Raw genomic sequence first — 26,289 nt, forward strand, 5'->3', positions numbered from 1 at the left:
TTGGCTGAAGTATATTTTAAAACTTGTCTATTCTATAGCCTGAGAATTGAAGATAAAATGGCGGAGGTGGAGTAAAGGAAGAAAGTTGATAATGATTCATGGGATGTAATGTTTGTTTATAGGATTTAATGAAGGCTGGAGGCCTTTTTGCTTAAGGAACCAACACAGGTAGTATGGGGAGCAGTATGGAAATGGCTCATGTTGCCCCCTGCCACCATGCCTCCCCAGACATATTTCTGATTGGTGGTGTAAGACAACTGTAAACTCTTGAGAAATATTGTTGCAGTTCCACAAATCAATGGTTTCAATGACTCTGGAAAAGTCTTTAAGGACAATGGATGTGATTACAAATATAAAAGTCTAGAAGGTGCCAGGTTTCTACCTAGGAACAATCTGTTCCTTCCTTTCAGGCATCATTTGTAATGGTGAAGAGGGAAAAGATGGCGAGAGACCAAGAAGTGATGAAAAAGGGCCTCAACAGTCAGCAGAAAACAGGACCCACAGCAGTTCTTCAGAGAGCCTGAGGGGGTGCCCTGGGGCACACAGGGAAGGCTTGCATAGATTGAGCGGTTGCTGAGAATGCATAATAGTGTTTCCCTATGGACAGCCTCATAGCACAGGGCTGATTGAGCGGAAAAACGCGGCCAGGCCAGGGCCACATGGGACAACGACCATCAAGCTACACATATTGCACCAAGGTAAGTGCTTTTCTTTTCACACCTCAATTTAACTTTTTATTCTGAGCAAAAAATAAAACTTTGTGGAAAGTATATATATGTATATATACACACAAAAGAAATTGCAGCAATCGGGTTAAAGATAAAATAACCTAAAGTGCTTTTTTATTTTATTATTTCTTTAATATACCAATATGAGGTTCTGCAAACTTGTCCCTCTGGACACATTCAGCATTATACAAAATCTCTCAGGAAAACCCACCCACCCTCCAATATCCCCATCAGTCCACAGCCTTGACCCTGAAAATAAAACTCTCCGATCTACCAACTATCCCAGAGGTGAAGAAGAGAAGCCCCTTGCCTTTTACTCAGAGAGATCTTCACATCTTAAGGCCCCTTCTGGGCTTTGTACCATGATCTCCTTCTAAACGGAGGTGGAATTCAATAAATGACACCACTTCTGTCACCAAACTAGTGGTGCCCCCATGAGACTGGCCAGACCCTGCCAGGAAAGACTGGGCCACTATCCCTCAATGCCCAACCTACCTGCCTGGGAAGGGCCAAGTTCACTAAGGCAGTTTGGTGGTACCAGCCAGTTTCCTTACCACCTCCTAAGTCCATGAACCCCAATCCCTGGTGCTAAGCACCCTTTGAAGCGGTTGTCTAATTGGAGATGTTAGTAGGAGCTAGAAGATAATGTACAGGGTGAAAATGGTTAAGTTTACTATGGGAGGGGAAAAAGGCTTGATTTTTACCTGCTAGAATTCTACAAATCCTCTCTAACCTCACCCTAGGTTCATTTCCCAGGTTTGGGAAACCACACTCACCATGAAGGTTCTTTCTGGCTCTGGCTTAGCTAGGGGCCCTCTCTTCTCCAAGGTCCTCGGCACTAGAGACCAGGCTTATGGAAGGACAGGTAGCAAAAGAGAACTGGAAAAGGAGGGAAAGAAAGACTGCCTACCCTGGGAAATAAACCTGATCTTCACAACCACTCACTGGCATTTTAAGCACATTCCTGATTTTTCAAAAGCTGATTGGATCTGATAGTCTCTCTTGTAATCTAGAGTCACCCTCAAAAGGCAGATACTTCAGCTTCTTCAGCTGGAAAAATCTGTCAGCCTAAACACTGTTTAAGATGCTGCTTCATCCCCCCGATCTTTGAGAGTGAAAAGGCCACTGACCTGGGTAGGGCCCAACATGAGCACAGCCCTGGCTAACCAGGAAGAGTCGCTATTTAAGCCGTGGGTGCTTCATCAAATGTCCTTCCCTGGGCTCCTATTTCCCACTTCCACTCCCAGGGAACCCAAATCCCAGGTGACCACAGGATGGGGATATGGGAAGGTCATTACTGCCCTCTGATACAAGCTTACTTTGGGGTCCCATCACTACTCTCTCAGAAGTTGTAAACAGCAAGGGCCCTACCTCAAAACTTCCCATGGGTGAAAAGCCCAGAGACAGCCAAGGACACCTCATGCTCAGCAGCTGGTTTTCCAGGAGGACTAACCCACTGTGTTAATAGGAAATTCCTCCTGCCTTATCAACTTCTGCTGAGGTCAATGGTCACCAGAAGCCACAATCCTTTTGGGGAAGGGAGTGCAGAAGGTCAAAAAGAAGTCAATTCCCTAGACCAGGCATGGTGGCTCACACCTGTAATCCCAGGACTTTGGGAGACCAAGGCGGGAGGATCACCTGACGTTGGGAGTTCGAGACCAGTCTGACCAACATGGAGAAACCCGGTCTCTACTAAAAATACAAAATTGGCCAGGCGTGGTGGCGCATGCCTGTAATCCCAGCTACTCGGGAGGCCGAGGCAGAATTGCTTGAACCTGGGAAGTGGAGGTTGTGGTGAGCCAAGATTGTGCTACTGCACTCCAGCCTGGGCAACAAAAGCAAAACTCTGTCTCAAAAAAAAAAAAAAAAAGAAAAGAAAAAAGAAGTCAATTATTCTGGCTAGGGTCCTGGAATGGGAAATTGGCTGCTTGTAGTTAAGATTTCTTACTGCCATTTCTCCTCATGGCAGTAACAACATTCACCACCACTGCCCTCTTTGTCTGTCCCTGAACATCCTTGCTAAAGGCAGGGAGGGCCTCTGGCTCCAAGGTAAATTATCTATTCTCAATAATGTCTTGGCTGGCCCTGAGCAGTGGCTCAGAGAACAGGAGAGTGACCAATGCAGATCCCTTTATATTAGGGAATGAAAATGCAAGGCAAAATTATGGCTGCTTCCTGCCTGACACTGTCGGCTTAGAAGAGCAGCCTTGTTTGTGGAACACCACTCCTTGCTCAGGGCAAGGAAAGGGCTCTTGGGAGGCAGAGGCCTATTCTGCACCTCAGGCCGTGCCTGGCCTCTGAGCTCGGTGAGTTTGGTCAGCACTCATGACTATGTTAATATAGGCTGTTGAGAGAAACTTTTCATGCTAGTATGGATTGTATCTTTTATTTTAAGAGGCAATGACTTGGAGCCAAAGGCAGACATATGGATATAATTCTATAACACACACACACAATTTTTTCCTATAACACAACTTAATGAAACATTCCAAATGAGATAACTTATTGCAACATTTCAGGCTTTTTGGTGGAAAGGGAATTTTTTTGTTTTGCTATACCCTGAGTAGAAGATCATCGTTTTGTGTTTCTTTTTTTTTTTTTTTTTTTAAATAAATCACATGACTAAGCTGAGCAAGTCACATCCTTGTTTGCACTGTATGAGGCTGTATGCAAAATCCAGAGGGGGGGCAGAGATGGAGGGGGCAACCCAAAGCCTGGCTGGAACCTGGAACCAGGACACCTGGCCTGCCAATTACATGCCACCTCATACGAATTCCCTTAAATCTGCACCTTCTTCTGATAAGCAAAATGCAGCCCTTCTGCTCTGAGGAAGAAAATACTATTAAAAAGAAGGCAGACCACCAAACAGCAACTGGCCATAAGCCACAAGTTCACTCTAGGACAAAACAGCAATGTTCCCCCAAGGAAAAGTCACTGCGATCTGCAAGCCCTGGCAACCAACTGAGAGAAAGAACCAGGAAGGCAAAGACAGTGATCATGTTGCTAGAGCCTGCTTTGCACACACGTCATGGACAGACAGCAGTCAACAAGCTGCCTAGGGCCTCTGCAGAGCCAGATCAACCCCACAGCCTGTGAGCCAGGCCTTAAGCTGTATATTTGTGCTGAAGCGGGCTGCAGAACGACCCGTGTTATCCACCCTGAGCACCACCAACACTAAGCACAAATGACAACACCATCTCACCTGAACCCTGTCCAACTCACAGCTGCCTCACTGGCCTTTGCCACTGCCCTCTCTGATGGAGCAAGGGTCTGGCCTTCCAAGCAAATGTCAGCCTCAGATTCAAAAGACACACAGGAAGGAGCAACACCCAACACACTGAACTCTCCTGCCCAATCCACAAAGACCCCAGTGCAAGCGATGGGCAGCATCAGATTGATGGAAACCACACCCTTTCATTTAGAATTTTTATGCACACGAGTAACCTTAGTTTCCAAGTTCACATGACAACAAGCAAAAGTGACATACAGTGCAGCCAAACAGTTCACTTATAACTTAGCTTTTTTTGTTGTTTTTTTGTTTTTTGTTTTTTTCCAAAGATTAGTTCCTTAAAATGGATGCTCCTGGGATGTGAATAAAGAAAATACGTCTGAAAGGTGAGGATTTCAAACAGTAGATTTCTTCATCTTTCAAATTTCTGACCCATGATGGCAGGCATTGTACCTCATGCTTCTTGCTCACCCACTTTTCCCGGAGGTGAGCACACACGGGCCTTTCACTTGGAGAAGCTGCTGGTGAGACCCATCTCCTCCTCCCCCTGCAGTAGTGCTTCAATGGGAATCAGATTGGACGGGGTGTCCAGGCTCTGGAGGGATAGAAACTCTGACACATCCATGGCACTTAACGTTTCTGTCTGAGGGTCTGAAGGAGTCTCTGCTTGTCGGCTTTGCTCACAGGAGGAGGGCATGGTAGAGGATGATGACCCAGGAACAGGGGCTGAAGAGAAAGTCTGTGCTGGGAGCTGCAGGCTGGGCCCATCAGGAGCCTGGGGGCTCGGCTCTGGAGGGGGTGGGGAGGAGCAGCCCTTTCTCCTGCTGGATGCCCGCTCCTTTGCAGAGTCCCGGCATGCACACTGACACTGACATGCCTCTTCTTGTTTGATGATGATCACAGGAACACTGAGGCCAATCTGCTGGACAGAGCTCCCTGCAAGAGAGGCAAGAGAGACTGCTCTTCAAGTAGCTGCAGGGGCAGGAGCATGAGGGACAGGGATACATGGACTACGTGAGAGCAGAGTGCCATGGGAACCATGGGAAGGGTGGTTGCCACACTTCGGGCTTTGTTCTGCTTTAAATTGGACCACATGCCCTCTGAGGTAAAAGAGGGACACTCCCCAGCCCAAGACAAAGTCCCGTTTCCTTAGAAAGTCACACACACAATCTAGATGCACCCTGTATTTCCAGCTTCATTTCCAGTCATTCTCCACTGCACCCTCCATGTGGATGCCTACTTTTCCTGACACGTTCTTTATACCCCTGGGCCTGTGGGCTCTTCCTTACACCTAATATCCCTGGACACCACTCTTCTGGAGAACTGACACTCATCTTTCAAGACCTAGCTCACTCCCCCACTCTCTTAGGCCTATGCAGAGGACTAGCTTGGATGAAGCCCGTACCCAGCCTCCCGGCACACATGCACAGTGCTGCTGTCTTCCTGCCACACCTCTCTCCTTGCGGTACAGGACCTGCTTGGTTCTGCCTGCCCAGGAGACTCTGAGCTCCTTTAGGACATCTTACTCATCTCTCTCTCATGTGTTGTGCGAACATTTGCTCCATATTCAGCCAGGCTTTGTGTGTCTTGACAGAGGTAAAGACCAATGGGCAGGACGAGGTGCAGTGGCTCATGCCTGTATGTAATCCCTGTACTTTGGGAGACTGAGAAGGGAGGATTCTCTTGAGCCCAGGTGTTTGAGACCAGCCTGGCCAATATAGTGAGACTGTCTCTACACATAATAAAGAAAAATTAGGCCGGGCCTGGTGGCTCACGCCTGTAATTCCAGCACTTTGGGAGGCCAAGGTGGGCAGATCACTTGAGGTCAGGAGTTCGAGACCAGCCTGGCCAACATGGTGAAACCTTGTCTCTACTAAAAATACAAAAATTAGCTGGGCATAGTGTTGAATGCCTGTAATCCCAGCTACTTGGGAGGCTGAGGCATGAGAATCACTTGAACCCAGGAGACAGGGGTTGCAGTGAGCTGGCATTGTGCCACTGTAGTCCAGCCTGGGCAACAGAACGTGACTGCATCTCAAAAAAAAAAAAAAAAAAGAAAAAAAAGAAAATTTGCCAGGCATGGTGGTGCAGCATGCCTATGGTCCCAGCTACTTGGGGGGCTGAGGCAAGAGGACTGCCTGAGCTCAGGAGGTCCAGGCTGCAGTGAGCTGTGATCGTGCCATCACATTGCAGCCTGGGTGACAGTGAGACCTTGTCTCAAAAACAAAACGAAACAAAGGCCAATGGGCAAGAGAACAGGGTGGGAACTGGGAGGCCTGACAACTAGTGCTTTGGTTCCACCACAGATTCACTTATAACCTTGGGGGAGTCAATTAATTTTTCTGGGTCCGGGTGTCTTAATCTATAAAATAAAGAATTTGAATAAAAGGAACTTTCAGCTCTATATGTGTCTCTGACCCAGATGCTATTTCTTCATTACTGTAATTAGAAAAGAGTCCAGTGAATTAACAACTGCCCTCTTTAGCATTAGCTGTGATTCAAAAATTTTTTCTGGCTACATTTTAAAGCTGCATCTGAAAGGGAAAGAACTGTTACTAGTTAAAGAATGTTAAACATGGTATTTTGGCCAGAAGTATACTAACTTCTAATAATTGTGAGAATATGAAATACTCTAGCCAACAATACAATGTGAAGAATTTAACTGAGGCTGTTTAAAGATTTTTAAAGTTTTAGAAACTGGGACAAAGCAATAATTAGCTGTGCCTCAAGGGGCCCACAGAGTTGCCTTCTCTTAAGGCTAACATGGAATTACATACCTGGGCTACTGGCTACTGGTACTGCAGTGGTAAAAAACACCTTCTCAACTTTAGATGCTTGCTGCTGAAAGAAGAAAAAGAAATCTCATTTATAGCCACTGTAATATGGCAGATCCCCAGCGACCTGAAGCCTCCCCAACAGTAATGGTCATCCAAGAAGACAGAAAACCCTTAGTGTTCAGGGATTTTTGTACTGAGTGATGTTTTGTTTGTGCTCTGACATGAGGTCACTGCACTGTTTAACATTCAGTGCTGACCATGTAGTTAGCTTTGTACGCTACTAGTTGGCTGGCTCCCAGCTGCCTAAATCCAGTAGGTTCTGTATCCAAAGGCTCCTCCTCCTCCAAGGTTGCTTTTCTCAAGCAGATTGTCTTCTCAGAGGGATCCCAGGGCTAGCTTTCCTTCAGGCTCTCCACATTCCCTGCTGCCCCCCAATACTTCTAAGAAAGCTGGAAAGTTCTTTTTTTCCCCTCAGAGATTAAGCTGCATGCCAAGGACAGGTTAAGGCTTCCTCTCACAGGCAGACAGCCCTGTAAAGGCCTTGTGCTATAAGGTGCACAGCATAGTTCAAGGGTGGGCCCTGGATTCAGCCACACTTGGATTCAAGTCCAAGCTCTGCCACTTATTAGTTGTTGGTGTTGGGCATGTGATTTAACTTCTTAGAGTCTTGTTTCCCCACCTGTAAAAACAGGAATAATAACTGCTATGGATGGAGTATCTGTCCCCTCCAAAACTCATGTGGAAAGTTAATCCCCAGTGTGGCAGTATTGAGAGGCTGGGTTTTTAAGAGGTGACTGGGTCATGAATGAATTAATTCACTCACGGATTAATGAGTTATCATGGGAGTGGGACTGGTGGCTTTATAAGAAGAGTAAGAGAAGCAGGGTGTGGTGGTACATGCCTATAGTCCCAGCTATTTGGAAGACTGAGGGAGGATCACCTGAGCCCAGGAGTTCAAGGCCAGCCCAGCCTGGAACATAGTGAGATTCTCTCTCTTAAAAAAAAAAAAAAAAAAAAAAGGCCAGGCCTGGTGGCTCACGCCTGTAATCCCAGCACTATGGGAGGCCGAGGTGGGCAGATCACGAGGTCAGGAGATCGAGACCACCCTGGCTAACACGGTGAAACCCCGTCTCTACTAAGAATACAAAAATTAGACAGGTGTGGTGGCGGGCGCCTGTAATCCCAGCTACTCGGGAGGCTGAGGCAGGAGAATTGCTTGAACCCGGGAGGCGGAGGTTGCAGTGAGCCAAGACTGCACCACTGCACTCCAGCCTAGGCAACAGAGCGAGACTCTGACTCAAAAAAAAAAAAAAAAAAAAGGAGAAGTGAGACCCATATTTAAATACCTGAAAAGAAAAGGGATGACTTGTTTCACTCAGCACCCCAGGACAGGGCCAGAGAGAACAATAAAAACCACATGGAGGCGGGCTGGGTCCCAATACTGGAAAGGCGTTTCCAATGACTCTAGCTATCTAGAAATGGACATAGACTCTCTAGATCTAGAGGGGGTTGGCACCCTAGTTCTGGAATTTGAGTGTTCTCCCTGTTGAGCCCCAAATTGCCTTTCTAGTGTGTCTGATAGTAGCATACATCCACCTCTAGGTTCTCCAACTTAGTACATCCTTTTCTCCATCTAATTCCTACCCATATCTCAAGGCTGACCTGACCTGTATGACCACCCAACAAATCATTAGTGTCTGAACCCCTCGACGCAGTGGCCAAGGGCCACCAACTCTGGGATCAATCTGCTTATGCTTAAATCCCAGCTTTGCCACTTGTGAGGTATGTGAACTTCAGCCAGTCACTTAATCTCACTGGACCTCTGCTCTCCATTGGGAAAATTAGACCTACCTCCTAGGATTGTTGTAATATGTTAAAATGTGTTTTGTGTGACATATAGAGCTGCAGCTATACAGAGATAGTAAAAATATCAATGATTGCTAGGGGAGGGGGAAGAGGTAGAAGGGATGAATAAGTGAAGGACAAGGAATTTAAAAAAACGTGAAACTATTCTGGATATTGTAATGGTAGATACATGACATTATGCATTTGTCAAAACCAATAGAACAGTACAGCACAAAGAATGGACCCTAAACTATGGACTTTAGATAATAATAATGTATCAATACTGGTTCATCAGTTGTAACCAATGTACCACACTGTTGCAAGATGTTAGTAATAGGGGAAAAAAACAAGATGATAGGGAGAAAAAACAATAATAATAATAGGGGAGGGCTGGGCATGATGGCTCATGCCTATAGTCCCATCACTTTGGGAGACTGAAGCAGGCAGATTGCTTGGGTCTAGGACTTCAAGACCAGTCTGGGCAACATGGCGAAACCCCGTTTCTACAAAAAATACAAAAAATTAGCCAGTCGTGGTGGTGGGTGCCTGTAGTCCCAGTTAGGAGGCTAAGGTGGGAAGATGGCTTGAGCTCGAGAGGTGGAGGTTGCAGTGAGCTGAGATCGCACCACTGCACTCTAGCCTGGGTGACAGAGCCTCAAAATATATAATAATAATAATAATAATAATAATAATAATAATAATAATAATAATAATAGGGGAAACTAGGGGTGGGGAAAGGGTTTATGGAAACTCTCTGTACCATCTGTTCAATAAGTCCAAAAAAAAGTAATCTAAAAATAATGTACATAGGTAATAACTGACACATTGCAGATCCTCAATTTTAAAAAATATGTAGCACAGTTAAGTCCTTACACATAGTAAGGATTCAATGAATAATAGCTGTTGATGTTTTTTAAATTACCATTATTAGTATTTAATATTTAACCTACTGGTAATATTAACTTTCTTTTTGGCATTTTTAGCCTCTTTAACAAGAATATATGTTTTTATAAAAAATAAATCATGTTTTTTTCTTTTCTGTATCCTCCAGATATTCAGTGTGGTGTCTGGCAAATATTAGGCTTTCAAAGTTGTGAGACTGGCCACCCTGAGACAATTCTTCACCATGAAGCATTAACTGAATGACCAAGTCATTTCCCTAGTCATCAAGACCAAGTACTTCCTCAGAAAATGATTCTATGATGGGCTGTGGGGGCACAGATTAGCTCCCTGACTTGGCCACTGCTGTCCAGTGCCATCTGACTGGGTCACATCAGTCCCTCACATCAGTCTGACTCTGCCTTGAAAACAACCTGCCTTTTCTGGAATATTCTGGGGCCTCTGGAGTTTGCTGACTGCTTTTTTATACTAGATGATGTGATTAGATTCCAGTATCAGTAGGAATATTTGTTCGAGTGCCTCCTGCTAGATAGACTGTTTCTCTGCCTCCTTATTGTAGGTACTGACCACAGCATTTCCTACATTTATACCACTTATGTGGAAAATGACTAAAAGGTAGAATTACATGTTTCATGGTGGATATGACAGCCACTTTTCCTTTTGAAGTAAAAGCTTCTGAACATGTCACCGATGTAAATACACTTCACCCCACTGGGTATATTTATACATAATACTTACAATTTGCTCTTGGTTTTGTGGAGAACTGGTGGCACCATTTAATATCCATTGTAAGTTCTGTTCTCCCATGACTAGGCTGGACTGCAGGATAGCTGTGTTGGGAGTTGGGGTGATGGTTATTGTGGGATTATTAGTTAGGACAGAGTTGGCACCCAGGGGCAGAGTCTGGACCATGGCTGGCAGGGGCTCAGTAGTACTTTGTGGTGGGGCTGGTGCTGCCACAGCTGATGCCACTGCCGCTGCTGATGCAGAAGCCCCAGCAACAACAGAAAGTCCTGGTACGATGGGCTGCGGTGCCTGGGGGTGCGGAAGAAACTCTTGATGATTAGCAGCAAACTGTGTGCTGTGGGAAACAGGCACTTCTGGAGGTTGTAAGAGAGCAGGGGGGTTGCCAAATGCAGCTTGCTGGGAGCCAGGTCCTAGGGAGGGAGCAGGCGGAGGAGCAGACGGAGCTGAGGCAGGTAGTAGAGGCTGGGGTGGCTCGGAGAGGCCAGGCTGCAGTACAAGTGGAAGAGATAAAGATGCTGAATTTCCTGTGGATGGCGGAACATCACTGACTGACTCTGCATCACCATTAAAACTTTCAATCAAGGAAGCTGGCAAGAGAAAAAATAGAAATATATATACATATCCCAAGCCTTAGGTGAGCCACAAAAGCAGTCATTAGGGGCTAAACAAACACAGCTGAAGTCCACTGAGCTGATCTCTTCATGGCTAGCAGGCCGGCTCTCTGTCATTTTCATTTAGTGACACCTCTGGTCAAAGTATCATGTTTCACCATCAACCTCACTTCCTAAATGTGAAGACCCAATATAGGTCTAACCATTTAAAAAAGTGTCTTAAGGCTTTTCTGGAAAAGAGACTAAACATCCTTTTTTTGACATGACTAGTGACTATATTTTCTGACTAATGGGAAGTTTTACAGACAAATTTTCATTAAACACAGTATGATCTATGCATCTGAAGTTTGTGGGTTTGTGGGTCCTGTCCATTCATAGACAGTGTATCACATCAGAAGAAAGAGCTCACAAGGCTGGGCATGGTGGCTCACGCCTGTAGTCTTAGAACTTTGGGAGGCTGAGGCGGGTGGGTTGCCTAAGCTCAGGAGTTTCAGAGCAGCCTGGGCAACATGACAAAACCCCATCTCTACCAAAAATACAAAAAAAAAAAAAATTAGCTGGGTGTGGTGGCACGTGCCTGTGGTCCCAGCTACTCGGGAGGCTGAGGTGGGAGGATCACTCAAGGCTGGAGGTGGAGGTTGCGGTGAGCTGAGATCACACCACTGCACTCCCATCTGGGTGACAAAATGATACGCTGTCTCAAAAAAAAAAAAAAAAAAAAAAAAAGCAGAAGAAAAAGCTCACAGCTCCTCCCATTTTGGTTTTACAGCCAACAGAAGATTCTGGGAAAGGAGACTCTTCTTCAGGACTGAGGGAAGTAGGGGAAAAGATGGAATTATACTGAAAGACCCAAACTTTCTGACCCTTTATAGAAAGCTCACTTCATTTAAGCTAACTAGAACGATTCACTGTGCCTGTGACTCAGTGTGTCAGCAAGTGTTGAGATGTGAGTAGAAAGAATCCGTGTGACAAACCTGTCTGTTGAGGATCTTCCTGAATTGCCGTATCATCTGAATTCTGGAACATTGATTCAAAGATGATTGCTGGTGAAATTGTGCTGAGGTCCTGGCCCTGGGTCTGATGGAGAGAGACAAAGATGTGAGATTGGCCATCTTGAAACAATTCTTCACCATGAGAGAACACATTCAAAGCAGCAGAACTAGAATGAAAATCTTTTGATATGCATCTTGTTTCTACCTTCTGCTATTTAAAGTAACATGTATTTTCTTAAGCCTTAGACACTAAAGATTTGGGTCCTCAAATACTTTATTTTTATTTATTTATTTTTTAATAGAGACAGAATCTCACTATGTTGCCCAGGCTGGTCTTGAACTCCCGGGCTCAAGCAATCCACTCAACCTCAGACTCCTAAAAATGTTAGGATTATAGGCATGAGCCACCATGCCCAGACCTTCGAACACTTAGAGCAGGAATTGGCACACTATGACATGCCAGTTGATTTCCTGTTTTTGTAAATAAAGTTTTATTGGAACGTGGGCACACGCATCCATTTACATATTATCCGTGCTACTTTTGCTACAATGGCAGAGTTGACTAGTTGTGACAGAGCCCATGTAATCAACAAAAGCCTAAAATATTTACTGTCTGGCTCGTTACCAAAAAAACCTTGCTGACTTCTGATCTAAAAGACCAAATCTTACATTAAAAAATGAGATTATAGGCCGGGTGTGGTGACTCACGCCTGTAATCCCAGCACTTTGGGAGGCTGGGGCAGGCAGATCACCTGAGGTCAGGAGTTCGAGACCAGCCTGGCAAACACGGTAAAACCCCGTTTCTACTAAAAATACAAAAATTAGCTGGGCATGGTGGCAGGCGCCTGTAATCCCAGCTCCTTGGGAGGCTGAGGCAGGAGAATCGCTTGAACCTGGGAGGCAGAGGTTGCAGTGAGCCAAGATCGCACCACTGCACTCCAGCATGGGCGACAGAGCGCGACTCCGTATCCAAAAACAAAAAAAAATTATATAATATTCATTACCCTGCAACTTGCTTTCCTCATGTAATAATAACTGTGAATATTTTTCATAATATCTATGATATTCTAGTATGTATGCATGGTAATAAATAAAACAAGACAACAATGATGAACAATAGTGATAGCTTTATACTTAATAAAAGGTCAGAGGCATTAAAAACAAAAAGGTAAAATGTGAGGGGGGGAGACCCAACACAATGTCCTGAGGGCCTGCCTCCCCACAGGCACTAACTAAAATGAGCACTCTTCACTTTAGTTCAGGGAAGGGGAAAGACTACAGTTCTTCTATCCATGGTCAACCTCCAATCCACCTCTACCCCTACAGTTCATAGGGCAAGAGTGGTAAGGGCAACTGCCTACAAAGTCCAGACAAGGAACAGAAATACGTGAAACAAGGGAGGTGGGTTGTGGCATACTGGAGATAATGCATGCCAGTCACTTCAAGGGCTTCAGCCAAATGCTGCCATGGGAATATGCAGGCCAGGGATTACCAGAACTCAAGTGGCAAAATTTTGACTTTCTTTTTTTTGAGACAGGGTTTCTTTACTCTGTTGCCCAGGCTGGAGTGCAGTGGTATGATCATAGCTCCCCACAGCCTTCAACTCTCGGGCTCAAGCGATCTTCCCACCTCAGCCTCCAAGTGGCTGGGACCACAGGTATGGGCCACCACATCTGGATAATTTTTTAATTTTTCTGTAGAGATAGGGTTTTACTATGTTGTCCAGGCTGGTCTTGAACTCCTGGGCTCAAGAGATCCAGCCTCCCAAAGTGCTGGGATTATAGGTGTGAGCCACCACATCCGACCCAGAAATTTTGATTTTTACATGAAATCTACCAACTTGTAAATAAAAGCAAGTACAGTTGACCCTTGAACAACATGCGTTTGAACTGCACAAGTGGACTTATACTTGGACTTTTTTCCACTTCTGCCACCCCTGACACAGCAAAACCAACCCCTCCTCTTCCTTTTCCTCCGCCTACTCAATGTGAAGACGATGAGGATGAATCACCTTTACAATGATCTACTTCCCCTTAATAAATAGTAAATTTATTTTCTCTTCCTTGTGATTTTCTTTTTTTTTTTTTTTGGAGATGGAGTCTGGCTCTGTCACCCAGGCTGGAGTGCAGTGGCTCGATGTCTGCTCACTGCAAGCTCCGCCTCCCGGGTTCATGCCATTCTCCTGCCTCAGCCTCCCGAATAGCTGGGACTACAGGAACCTGCCACCGCGCCCGGCTAATTTTTTTTGTATTTTTAGTAGAGACAGGGTTTCACTGTGTTAGCCAGGATGGTCTCGATCTCCTGACCTCGTGATCCGCCCGCCTCGGCCTCCCAAAGTGCTGGGATTACAGGCGTGAGCCACCGCGCCCGGCCAGTGATTTTCTTAACATTTTATTTTTTCTAGCTTACTTTAAGAATACAATATATAATACATATAACATTCAAAATATCTGCTAATCTAAACTGTTTATGTTATCAGTAAGGCTTCCAATCACAGTAGGCTAAGGCCATTGCTAGCTCAGTTTTGGGGGAGTCAAAAGTTACACTAGGATTTGGTTGTGCAGGGGGGTATGGGTTGGGGGGCCAGCACCCCAGCCCCTGTGTTGTTTAAGGGTCACATGTAATTGAAAATAACTTAAACACACTGTATATACCAAACTTTAGGGCAGATCTTGCCCTAGTGCCAACATACGTTTTAAGGTCATTTTGTAACAACTCTGCTTCTAGAAGGCAGAACTCAGAAGGATCACTTTGGGATTGGGCAGAAGTGTGGTGATGAGTGGGGCTGTCCACCAATCTAGCAGTGCTTAAAGATTAAATTGCCCACTGGAGCCAAAAGGGAACAATTATTCTTCCCCCCCCCTCCTTTTTTGAGACAGGGTCTAGCTCTGTTACCCAGGCTGGAGTGCAGTGGCGCAGTCAAGTCACTGCAACCTTGAACTCCTGGGCTCAAGATCCTCCCCTAGACCTCCCAAGTAGCTGGGACTACAGGCACATGCCACCACGCCTGGCTGCTTTTTAAAAATTATTTTTAGTAGAGATAAGGTCCTGCTATGTTGCCCAGCCTGGTCTTGAACTCCTGGCCTCAAGCAGTCTTCCCAAAGCACTGGGATTACAAGTATGAGCCACCACCACCAGCTGATGATTCTCCTCTATCAGCTGAAGGAGGGGAAATTCAGTGATTCTTTTTTTTTTTTTTTTTTTTCCCATTTCAGTGATCCTGATTGCCAATAGGATAGAAGGTGAAGTCAGAAATTATGTGAGGCCAGGTGCAGTGGCTCACACCTGCAATCCCAGCACTTTGTGGGGCTGAGGCAGGCAGATCACTTGAGGTCAAGAGTTCGAGACCAGCCTGGCCAAATCCTGTGCTTCAAATCCTAGCTACTTGGGAGGCTGAGGCAGGAGAATTACTTGAACCTGGGAAGTGGAGGTTGCAGCGAGCTGAGATCAAGCCACTGCATTCCAGCCAGGGTGATGGAGCAAGACTCCATCTCAAATCTATGTGGGACAACTTCCAGCTTCCAGTCCAGACAGAGTTAAAACTCATAGGCCAATAGTGTGACCTTCAAATTTTCATTATGCCACAAAGTAAGAAATACATTTTACACTGTATATACATACATTCTTCATATTATATACATATCCATATGTGTAACTGAAACGTCTATGAAACAGACCTTATCCTTACTATGTGCAATGTCCTCTGATTTTTTTTCTATTCTATTGATGTCTTTGAAATGCTGATTATAAACCACTATTTTAAAACCCAATAAAAAGGTGCAATCCAGTTTGAAAATGGTTGACTAACAACTACCATTCAGCATAAGCTTTGCAACCTCCTCATAGTTATTATTATTATTATTATTATTTGAGACGGAGTCTCGCTCTGTTGCCCAGGCTGGAGTGCAGTGGCACAATCTTGGCTCACTGCAAGCTCCGCCTCCCAGGTTCACACCATTCTCCTGCCTCAGCCTCCCAAGTAGCTGGGACTACAGGCACCCGCCATCATGCCCGGCTAATTTTGTTTTTTGTATTTTTAGTAGAGATGGGGTTTCACGTGTTAACCAAAATGGTCTTGATCTTCTGACTTCGTGATCCACCCGCCTCGGCCTCCCAAAGTGCTGGGATTACAGGCATGAGCCACCACGACCGGCCATAGTTATTATTTTTGTTCTGTTTATAAATCATTATAGGTAGTAACATAATTAAAAAGGAATGAGCTATATTTGTCAATGATATTAGGTTGGTGCAAAAGTATTTGCAGTTTTTGCCATTACTTTCAATGGCAATTACTTTTGACCAACCTAATACCTCAATAATACTAGGGAAAAGAAAAGGAATGGGCTTGTGTGCCTCCAAAACATATGTACAAAAATCTTCACGGCAGCACTATTCATAATGGCTCCAAACTGGAAGCTATTCAAATGCCCAACAGGAGAAAGAACAAATATTGGTATATTCATTTAGTGTATTGTGGTATATTCACTTAGTGTAACATTGTTCAACAAGATGAATGAATGACCTGTAACTGTATGTAATAATATGACTTAATTTCTTAAACATAATGTTATGACAAGAAAAGCCACACATAAACAAGTATATGATTCCAATCATAAAAGCATAAAAAAAAAAAAACAGGAAAAACTAATCTTAGTTGTTAGAAGTCAGAATAGTGGTTGTCTGCAGGGAGAGATCATGGCTTTTGGGGGCATGTGAGCGGGGGGTCTCTGGGGTGCTGGGAATGTTATTTTGTTTGTTTTCTTTTGTTTTGAGACGGAGTTTCGCTCTTGTCACCCAGACTGGAGTGCAATGGCACGATTTCAGCTCACTGCAACCTCTGCCTCCACAGTTCAAGTGATTCTCCTGCCTCAGCTTCCCGAGTAGCTGGGATTACAGGCGCCCACCACCACACCCGGCTAATTTTTGTATTTTTAGTAGAGATAGAGTTTAGCCATGTTGGCCAGGCTGGTCTCAAACTCCTGACCTCAGGTGATCCGCCCACCTCAGCCTCCCAAAGTGTTGGGATTACAGGCGTAAGCCACCACGCCTGGCTGAGAATGTTCTTTTTTACTGGGGTGCTGGTTACATGGGTGTGATGAATTATGATGATTCATCAAGCTGTACATTTATAATACATGTGCTTTTCTATATGTATATTGTACCTCAATAAAAAGCTTGTTAAAATTTAAAAAAAGGAAAATGCTGAAGCCCCTGCCAAGCTTCAGGGCAAAAACGCTGGGAGCAAAGTGGGTAGGAACAACTTTTACAAGTAGAGAAGACAAGAACAGGCTGAGCTTTCCAGGCCTGGAGCAAGTAGCAAAGAGCAAAGGGCAAAGAAGAGGAGAATACAGGTAGCTGTCTGGGACCAGGATGGATCCTGGAGCTGAGCAGCCAAAGGCTTCGAGAAGACCATTCCCTAGCACCTTCAACCCTCCTCTAACAAAAGATCTGAGCAAACCAAAGTTCATTTCTAGGACATGCATACATATGGGCTGCTCAGAAACCCATAAAATCATTATCTCATGTAAATTTACTATTTGATTTTAACAAGTCTTGATTCTTTTTTTTGAAACAGGGTCTTGCTCTGTTGCCCAGGCTGGAATGCAGTGGTGTGATCATGGCTCACTCTAGGGCTCAAACAATCCTCTTGCCTCAGCCTCCCAAATAGCTGGGACAATACCAGCTAATATTTTATTTTTACTAGAGATGAGGTCTCTAGTAAAAATAAAATATTTTTGTTAGAAAATACCACCACCACACCCAGCTAATATTTTATTTTTAGTAGAAATGAGGTCTCACTGTGTTGCCCAGACTGGTCTCAAACTCCTGGGCTCAAGCCATCCACCCACCTCTGCTTCCCAAAGTGCTGGAATTACAGGCATGAGCCACTGCACATGTCCCTAATTTTTTTTCCAGCAAAGAAAAATTAATCCTGGCCGGGCGCGGTGGCTCACGCCTGTAATCCCAGCACTTTGGGAGTCCGAGGTGGGCGGATCACGAGGTCAGGAGATCGAGACCATCCTGGCTAGCATGGTGAAACCCTGTCTCTACCAAAAAATACAACAAAAATTAGCCAGGCTTGGTGGCAGGAGCCTGTAGTCCCAGCTACTGGGGTGGCTGAGGCAGGAGAATGGCGTGAACCCGGGAGGTGGAGCTTGTAGCGAGGTGAGATCACACCACTGCACTCCAGCCTGGGCGACAGAGCGAGACTCCGTCTCAAAAAAAAAAAAGAAAAAAGAAAAATTAATCCTATTGCTTCAAAGAATTGTGGCCTTAGTTTGAAAGGCTAAAATCAATTTCCACATCTGAGATAAACACTGGGTACCAGGAGCATAATCTATAATTAAACCCCAAGGGATAGTGCTTCTCTCTCTTGATTATATAAATTGTGATAGGAAAGGCTTCCCTTTTTTATAAGTACTTGGTGTCCCCTTATGCCAGGGTATTTTCCTGGTGATCCTAGGGCTCCAGAAAGCTCCTTAGTCATATGTCATAGTCTTGGCCGGAGAATAGACTCCTAAGCTATTTAACACAGTTACATGTTAAAGGGATATTATTCCTAGAAATCTTAGGCTGGGTAGCTTTGAGGGCATCTAGACCACCCAGTGCAGAAATTTCTTTTAGAACATTAGTTGTGAAATAGGAATATGCATAAAAATCATGTGATGTACCCATTTAATCTTTTTCTCTTTGTTCTTTAGTTTGGTTCACTTCTATTGATCGATCTTCAACTCAACTGATTCTTTCTTCTGTCATTTCCAATCTGCTGTTAAGCCCCATCCAGTGAATTATTTCAGCTATATTTTTCCATTTTAGATTTCCATTTGGTACACTTTTTACAGTTTCTATTCCTCTGCTGAGATTTCCTATTTGTTCAATCATTACAAGCATATTCCTTTATGTTCTTGAGCATATAATAGCTCTTAAAAATCCTTGTCCCATAAAAAAATAAAAATAAAAAAAATCCTTGTCTGTTAATTTTAACATTAGATGGGTCATCTTGGGGTCCATCTCCACAGATTACCTTTTCTCTTGTGAAGGGATCATGTTTTCCTGTTTCTTCACGTGTTTACTAATTTGGGATTGCTCTGAACACTACAAATGATATACTTTAGAGACTCTGGACTCTGTTACACTTCTTGGAAGTGTGTTGACTTGTTTGTCCGAATATTCTATTAACTTCGTCTCCCTTGCAGTGCATACAGCTATGATCTTTGTGTAGTTCTTTAGCCTTGGCTGGGCTGCTTAGAGTCTACCCCACACATCCATGGTGCGGGGGTCAGCCAGAGATTCAGAGAGAGTTTATACACAGAAATTGGGGCTCCTCCTTAGTGACTCTTTCCTTTCCAGGCTACCTGCCTTCACTTCCCAGGTGCTGTGGCCACCCTGAACTCTGTCCTCTGGTTATTCAAGCCAGTAAGATTGAGTTTTTGTGAGTTTGGCTGCCTCGTTGGGTGCCAGCTGGGGCTTGCCCAAGGTGGATAAGCCATAAAACTTGCAAGCCTACCCAGTGCCTTTACCATCTTCCAAGCAATCCCTTCTTCCAAGGTTACCTCTGCTTGCTATTGGTTGCTCACCAGTGCCTTTCCACAGTTGTTTTTTATATTTTGTCTAGAATTTTTAGCTGTTTTCTGCAGGAGAGTTGGTCTCATAAGAGCAACTCTGCCACTACCAGAAGGAGAATTAGGCCTTGTCGTGCTTACATAAAAATGCAGGTTCAGATGCCACGATCAGACAAGCTGACTCAGCAGGCTTGGGAGGAGGCCCAAGAACCTACAACTTCAGAAGTGCTGTAGTTGACTCCACTAACCACACACTGAAAAAAACACTTTTTCACAGCATTCTGGAATCATTCAGTCTCTGTTCAAATACTTCCCATCATATTTATTCATTATGCACATAATCACAGAAAATCTAGCCTATGCTATATTTATTTACCAGGAAAAACGACAACAAAAAACCCAAACTCAAGATTAGTGTTAGCAATACTATAAAACTCTCATGTTCAACAAGGAGGAGGCTGCCTAAGCTCTGACTCAATGCATTGGTTTGTAAGTTGCATCATGGAGCCATGGGAATGGCAGTCAAATTTCCTAACAGCCTGAATCAAAGCAATCAGATTAAGATAAAGTGGGCTTGTCCTTTAGCAGATAGAGGCCTGTTTATGTGTAAGAAGTTTTCTTCAAAAAGCTAATCAACTTAAAGAAGGGACATTTTTCTCTCCCCATGGCACAGAAAAAAATAAAATAAATAAAATTAAAATTAAAAAGGAAAAGACCAAGCCAGCTCATATAGATAGGGTTTGAGAAAGTCCAGAAACTAGAATTCTGGTTATGTCTTACAGTACTAGACTTTAAGTTCCTCAAGGACAAACTATACCAACATTTTTAACTACTATAAGCTCAGTACTGGCACAGTGCCTGGTCAATAAATATTTGCTAAATGAGTAAAAAAAGAAATTTTCTGGGGCCAGGAGGTTACCGAGTGAGTGACCTGGGTCAAAAGGAATCAGGCATCAGACAGAACAGCCTCTAATAGAACTCTCATCAGAAGAAGAAAAAAATCCTACATGGTCAGTAATTAAACACAATTAAATCTAGAAAACTTCAAAGACTGGCCTGCCTCAATTTTCCCACCAAAGGGAGTGCTTAATTCTTGCCCTTATTTTTCTAGCACTGGTATTACAGGTGCACTTACCGTACTGGAATTTTCTCGCAGTTCAGAATCTGTGGACAGAAGGCTCAAGTCACTTAGACAAAGTGAGTGATTTGTATCCTGTGAAAGAGAAAAAATTCTAATTGAGTAACAAAAATCAGGATTTACAGTGGCATATCGTGTAACAAAACACTTGATTACAAAGTCCCTAATGTTCCACATGTCTACATGTATTATCTGAAGAAGTATAAGCCAACCAAAGCAAGGGCTAAATGAATTAGTTAATTTTTTTAAATTATACTTTAAGTTCTAGGGTACATGTGCACAATGTGCAGGTTTGTTACATATGTATACATGTGTTATGTTGGTGTGCTGCACCCATTAACTCACCATTTACATTAAGTATATCTCCTAATGCTATCCCTCACCCCTTCCCCTACCCTGTGAATTAGTTAGTTTTTAAAAATCCTGATATTCTTAGAAGAATATCTTACATTTCTTAAAAATGATTAATAAAGAGTTTTAGAGGCTGGGCGTGGTGGCTCACATCTGTAATCCCAGCAATTTGGGAGTCCAAGGCGGGTGGATCACAAGGTCAGGAATTCGAGACCAGCCTGGCCAACATAGTGAAACCCCATCTCTACTAAAAATACAAAAAATTAGCCAGGCGCGGTGGTGTGTGCCTGTAATCCTAGCTACTCAGGAGGCTGAGGCAGGAGAATCACTTGAACCTGGGCAGCAGAGGTTGCAGGGAGCCAAGATCACGCCACTGCACTCCAGCCTGGGCGACAAGAGTGAGACTCTGTCTCAAAAAAAAAAAAAAAATAATAATAATAATAATAGTTTTAACATTATCTCATGACTAAGGCTCCAGAGTAACAAACCTATAATAATGTGAAATTAGTACTATCTGTATACCTGGTCTCATCATTTACAGTGATTTCACATGACCTTATTTGCCATTCATATAAACCTTGGAAGTATTACTCTATATCCCCATTTTTTTTTGTAACAAAAAATGTTACAAAAAAATGTGGAGTATTCTTTTTGTAACAAATTGCCACAAACTTATATTCCCATTTTAAATATGAGAAAACTGATGCTCAGACAGTAAGAATTAAGTGCCCCAAAACACACAGCTAATTAGCAGAAGACAAATCCAGTGTTTCTGACTGAAAAGTCAATGGTCCTTCCACCACTGTATTTCCCACATGGGCACTGAAGGGCTCCTTACTCAGAGTGGTACTAGGGATTTAGAATTCAAATTCCACTGCCCAGGCTAAGTGAACTCTGGAGTCCCAGAATGCCAGTCACAATTCACACTTTAGGTGGTAGCCCTGCTTACCTCAGATGCTCCTATTCATGCACACACTCGACAAACATTCGTAATGCATCTACTATGTATTAGACACTGTTCCAGACCCAGGGATACAATAATGAACAAACTAAACTCCTCCCCAGATAGAGCTTACGTTCTAGCTGAGAGAGAGGACAAAAAACAAATAAACATACAGTGTGCAAGAGGATAAGTGTTAATGGAGAGTAAGGGCAGTAGGGAACTCTGGGATAGGAGTTGCTCTTTTATTGGGTGGTTAGGGAAGCCCTTTTAGGTAAGTGGCATTTGAGTAGAGAGTGAAGGAAAGAGGGTATCAACCATGCACATATCTAGAGAAGATGTTCCAAGCAGAGGGTACAGCATGTATAAAGGCCTAGGGGCAGGAGTGGACACTCCTTGGTTCAAGAAACCACAAAGAGGACCATACGGCTTAAGTGAGAGGAAGAAAAGCAGGCAGGGCACAGTGGCTCACACCTGTAATCCCAGTACTTTGGGAGGCGAAGGCAGATAGATCACTTAAGCTTAGGAGTGCAAGACCGGCCCAGGCAACATGGTGAAGACCACATCTCTACTAAAAATACAAAAAAAAACCTGGGTGTGGTGGTGCACGCCTGTGGTCCCAGCTAGTTGGGAGGATCCCTGAGCCAGGGAGGTGGAGGTCACTGTGAGCAGAGATTGCACCACTACACTCCAGCCTACAGGACAGAGCAAGATGCTGTTTCAAATAAAATAAAATAAAATAAAAATAAAAGCGAGGTAGATGAGATCAGAGAAGCAACCAGGCCAGAATGTGTAGGGCCCTATAGCCTACTATAAAGACTGACTTTTACTTCAAGTGATACAGGAAGCTACTGGAGGCCAGGTGGAGTGGCTCACGCCTGCAATCGCAGCACTTTGGGAGGCTGAGACAGGGGGTGGGGGCGGCGGGGGTGGGGGAAGGGAAAGACTGCTTGGACCTCATCTCTATTAAAATAATTTTTAAAAATCTATAAAATAAAAATTTAAAAAGCTACTGTGGGTTATGAGCAGAGGACAGACATTATCTGCTTTATGGTTCAGAAAGATCGCTCTGGTTGACATATGTAGGACAGTCTGTTGTGGAGTGGACAGAAGAGGGGGAAAAGGTCCTAAGAAGCTCACTTAACAGGTTATTGCAATAATCCAGGCAAAAAGACAATAGTAGACTGAATAAAGTAATCAGCAGAAGTGATCGGATTCTAGATAAATTATCAAGGATGAGCTGGCAGACTTTGCTGGCAGATGTGGAGTGTGAGGGAAAAAAAGAGTCAAGAATGACTGTAAGATTTTTGGCCTTTGCCACTAGAAAACCAGAGCCGCCATTTACCAAGATGAGGAAGACTGCAGGAATAACAGGTTTGGACATGTTAAGTTTGACAAGAGTAGATGATATCTGGGTGAAGACGTCGAGTAGGTGGTTAAATACACAAGTCAAGACACTGATCTTGACCCTGACTTCTTCCCTCTCACTAACAGATATACAGAGAAGACATTTTAACCTTTGATGATGATACACAAACAACTGTTGATGTTCTGTGGTACCCAGATCAAGAGACAGAAACACTACACACCTCTGATCCATTGTGTTGTGGAAGTGCATTGTATGAGGGTCCTTTGTTATCATGACCTTTCATGTGACTTTTGAGACTGTATTGAGTGCTGAATGTTTTCTCACAGCCATTACTGGGGCAGAAGAAGGGTCTTTCACCTGCAAGAATAACAAAGTAGTGTTAATTTACCATAAAGTCATTTCACTGGATTAAGAAATCTACCTTTCCCTAATAGAGGTAAGTAAATATTTTTTTTTTTTTTTTTTTTTTGAGACGGAGTCTCGCTCTGTTGCCCGGGCTGGAGTGCAGTGGCACGATCTCGGCTCACTGCAAGCTCCGCCTCCTGGGTTCACGCCATTCTCCTGCCTCAGCCTCTCCGAGTAGCTGGGACTACAGGCGCCCGCCACCACGCCCGGCTAATTTTTTGTATTTTTAGTAGAGACGGGGTTTCACCGTGGTCTCGATCTCCTGACCTCGTGATCCGCCCGCCTCGGCCTCCCAAAGTGCTGGGATTACAAGCGTGAGCCACCGCGCCCGGCCGTAAGTAAGTATTTTTAAGAGAGTTTGGGTAACAGTTGTTAAAAGTTCAATAAATTACACATTAATCATCTCAGTCCTCAAACTCAGTGCTGAGCAAAGCACTGGGAATGCCTGCTGCTGGGAAGTTTAAAGAGAAGATTTGTCTTTCACAGGTTGGTTTTTTTAGAGTGTCTCTGTACTGGTTTCATTTCTTAAGGTTGAATACCTGAGGTCCGCCTCCGAAAGAAACCCAAACATTCTAGGTAAGGCTGAGCTAATTAGGCTCACGAATACATACAGGATCTTTATCTCTGTATATCCACCTAGCTCTACAGGTCTCAATGGAAAATTGATAGTTACAGGCTTGATGAAGGTTAAAATAAAAAATAAAAAATGGCCTAAACTCACCAGTATGTGTACGAACGTGAGTTTTAAGGTGGTGGCTTGCTGCAAATGCTTTTCCACAGCCATCGTGATCGCACCTAAATTTGTTAAGGAAAGAGAAACAGGAGTCATTAGCTAATAGACCTTTATCGTGAACATCTTTTTTTTTTTTTTTGAGACCGAGTCTCGCTCTGGCCCCAAGGCTGGAGTGCAGTGGCACAATCTCAGCTCACTGCAAGCTCTGCCTCCCGGGTTCATGCCATTCTCCTGCCTCAGCCTCCCGAGTAGCTGGGACTACAAGCGCCCACCACCACGCCTGGCTATATTTTTATATTTTTAGTAGAGACAAGGTTTCATTATGTTAGCCAGGATGGTTTCGATCTCCTGACCTCGTGATCCGCCTGCCTTGGCCTCCCAAAGTGCTGGGATTACAAGCGTGAGCCACTGCGCCTGGCCTCTGAACATCTCTTATAAATAGAAACTAAAACAAATATTCAGAACACTAAGATCAGATCAATGACACTGGTTTTAGGGAATGATGTGAGGTTCTTGAAAAAGTAAGGTGGCATATCTGGGATCAGAGGGAACTGAGAGCCCAGGATAAGTATTTCTTGTCCTACAGGTAAGGCCCATGTTGAGAGCCCTGACAACAAAAGTCTTTTGATGAATTACTTAACAGACCTCTATTGACAGTGACAGTCCATATGAAAAATCTGCCAGTGGAACATTAGGAATATCAAGAGTGAGCAAAGTGGCTCTCAAATATGCACATGGCTTGAAATATAACATAAGAACAAAATCAATCAGAAGATAGGCTCAAGTAACTTATCTATAATCTTGTGTGTCGAGATCTACTTCATTCTCTTTTACTGTCTTGATAACCAAAGCTAAAAGGAATCTTTCCCTCCTCGGAACTCCTAAGGCTTTTCTTTACATTTCTTTTATGGCACCTCTCATTTCCAATCTTATTTTCTCTGTGGATACATCTGGTATCTGCTCTCCTAGAGTGTAAACTACTTGAGTACAGGATCCACGTAGCTCTTTCTGTAGTTCCTGCACATAGCAGACATTCCTTAATTACTTATATGAATGAATGCATTTTCTTATAAACCAAAATATTTTATTTCTTTAAATAGAAAGCTTCTCTAAAGCATTTTCATTTTTAATTACACACAATCATCATCATGTCTAAAGTCTCATTGAATATTCAAGAAAAATGCAGTTTTAATCATCACAAAAATAAATGCATGTGACTGGATAGAAATCAGAGTCCTCTCAGCAGCCTACAGGGGGGGAAAAAATAACCTAAGCTTCACAGCATCCATCTGTGGAGTAACCAGTTACAATCTAACTACTCTTGCCCTTAAAGGGATCATGACTCAGGAATGCATCTGTAACTTAAAAACGCAATTCCTTTTTTTTCTGAGACATGGTCTCTCTCTGTTGCCCAGGCTGGAATGTAGTGGCATGACCATGGCTCACTACAGCCTTGATCTCCCAGGCTCAAGCGATCCTCCCACCTCCGTCTCCTAAATAGCTGGGACCACACGCATGCACCACCACTCCCAACTAATTTTAAAATTTTTTGTAGAGTCAGGGTCTCACTATGTTGCCCAAGCTGGTCTCGAACTCCTGGGCTCAAGTGATCCTCCCACCTCAGTCTCCCAAAGCGCTGGGATTATAGACATAAGCCCAGCCCACAATTCCACTTGATTGGCATCTAAGAGTTGACCGTCTCTTAACGACTTTTTATTTCTAAGTACCCTAACAAAATGAGTGGTTTAAGAAGGAACAGGTAGCATATCTAATGCCTTGAATATAACTGTGATATCCCCTGCCAAAATTCAAATACATTGTTTATTCTTTTTTTTATTTTTTATTTTTTTGAGACAGAGTCTCACTCTGTCATCTAGGCTGGAGTGCAATGGCACAATTTTGGCTCACCACAACCTCTGCCTCTCTGGTTCCAGCAATTCTCCTGCCTCAGCCTCCAGAGTA

At 43.9% G+C, this 26,289-nt stretch overlaps 1 protein-coding gene and 1 long non-coding RNA gene across 5 annotated transcripts in view; one reads left to right on the forward strand and one right to left on the reverse strand.

Annotated features, from left to right (window-relative positions):
* The first annotated feature begins 605 nt into the window (after positions 1 to 605).
* LOC131384151 (uncharacterized) lies at positions 606 to 10,182 on the forward strand. Its single transcript, XR_009214719.1, has 4 exons — positions 606 to 698; positions 4,287 to 4,343; positions 4,861 to 4,971; positions 9,631 to 10,182. It is a non-coding gene; the product is annotated as an uncharacterized LOC131384151 (long non-coding RNA).
* MTF1 (metal regulatory transcription factor 1) overlaps positions 4,141 to 26,289 on the reverse strand; it is a 44,147-nt gene continuing 21,998 nt past the window's right edge. For 2 of the 4 annotated variants that reach the window (XM_032160301.2, XM_058443577.1), the window contains exons 5-11: positions 24,316 to 24,389; positions 23,410 to 23,546; positions 20,527 to 20,604; positions 11,812 to 11,914; positions 10,218 to 10,813; positions 6,735 to 6,798; positions 4,141 to 4,893 (exon numbers count right to left, since the gene is read on the reverse strand). In XM_032160301.2, coding sequence (XP_032016192.1) covers positions 4,463 to 4,893; positions 6,735 to 6,798; positions 10,218 to 10,813; positions 11,812 to 11,914; positions 20,527 to 20,604; positions 23,410 to 23,546; positions 24,316 to 24,389 — 1,483 coding nt within the window. In that variant the 3' untranslated portion in view covers positions 4,141 to 4,462. Of the gene's footprint in view, positions 4,894 to 6,734; positions 6,799 to 7,320; positions 7,414 to 10,217; positions 10,814 to 11,811; positions 11,915 to 20,526; positions 20,605 to 23,409; positions 23,547 to 24,315; positions 24,390 to 26,289 lie in introns of those variants that run through there. The other 2 variants (XM_058443578.1, XM_058443579.1) reach the window with 2 other exon arrangements.

The sequence above is a fragment of the Hylobates moloch genome, unplaced genomic scaffold (genome assembly GCF_009828535.3).
Source record: "Hylobates moloch isolate HMO894 unplaced genomic scaffold, HMol_V3 SCAFFOLD_8, whole genome shotgun sequence".
NCBI classification, from domain to species: domain Eukaryota; kingdom Metazoa; phylum Chordata; class Mammalia; order Primates; family Hylobatidae; genus Hylobates; species Hylobates moloch.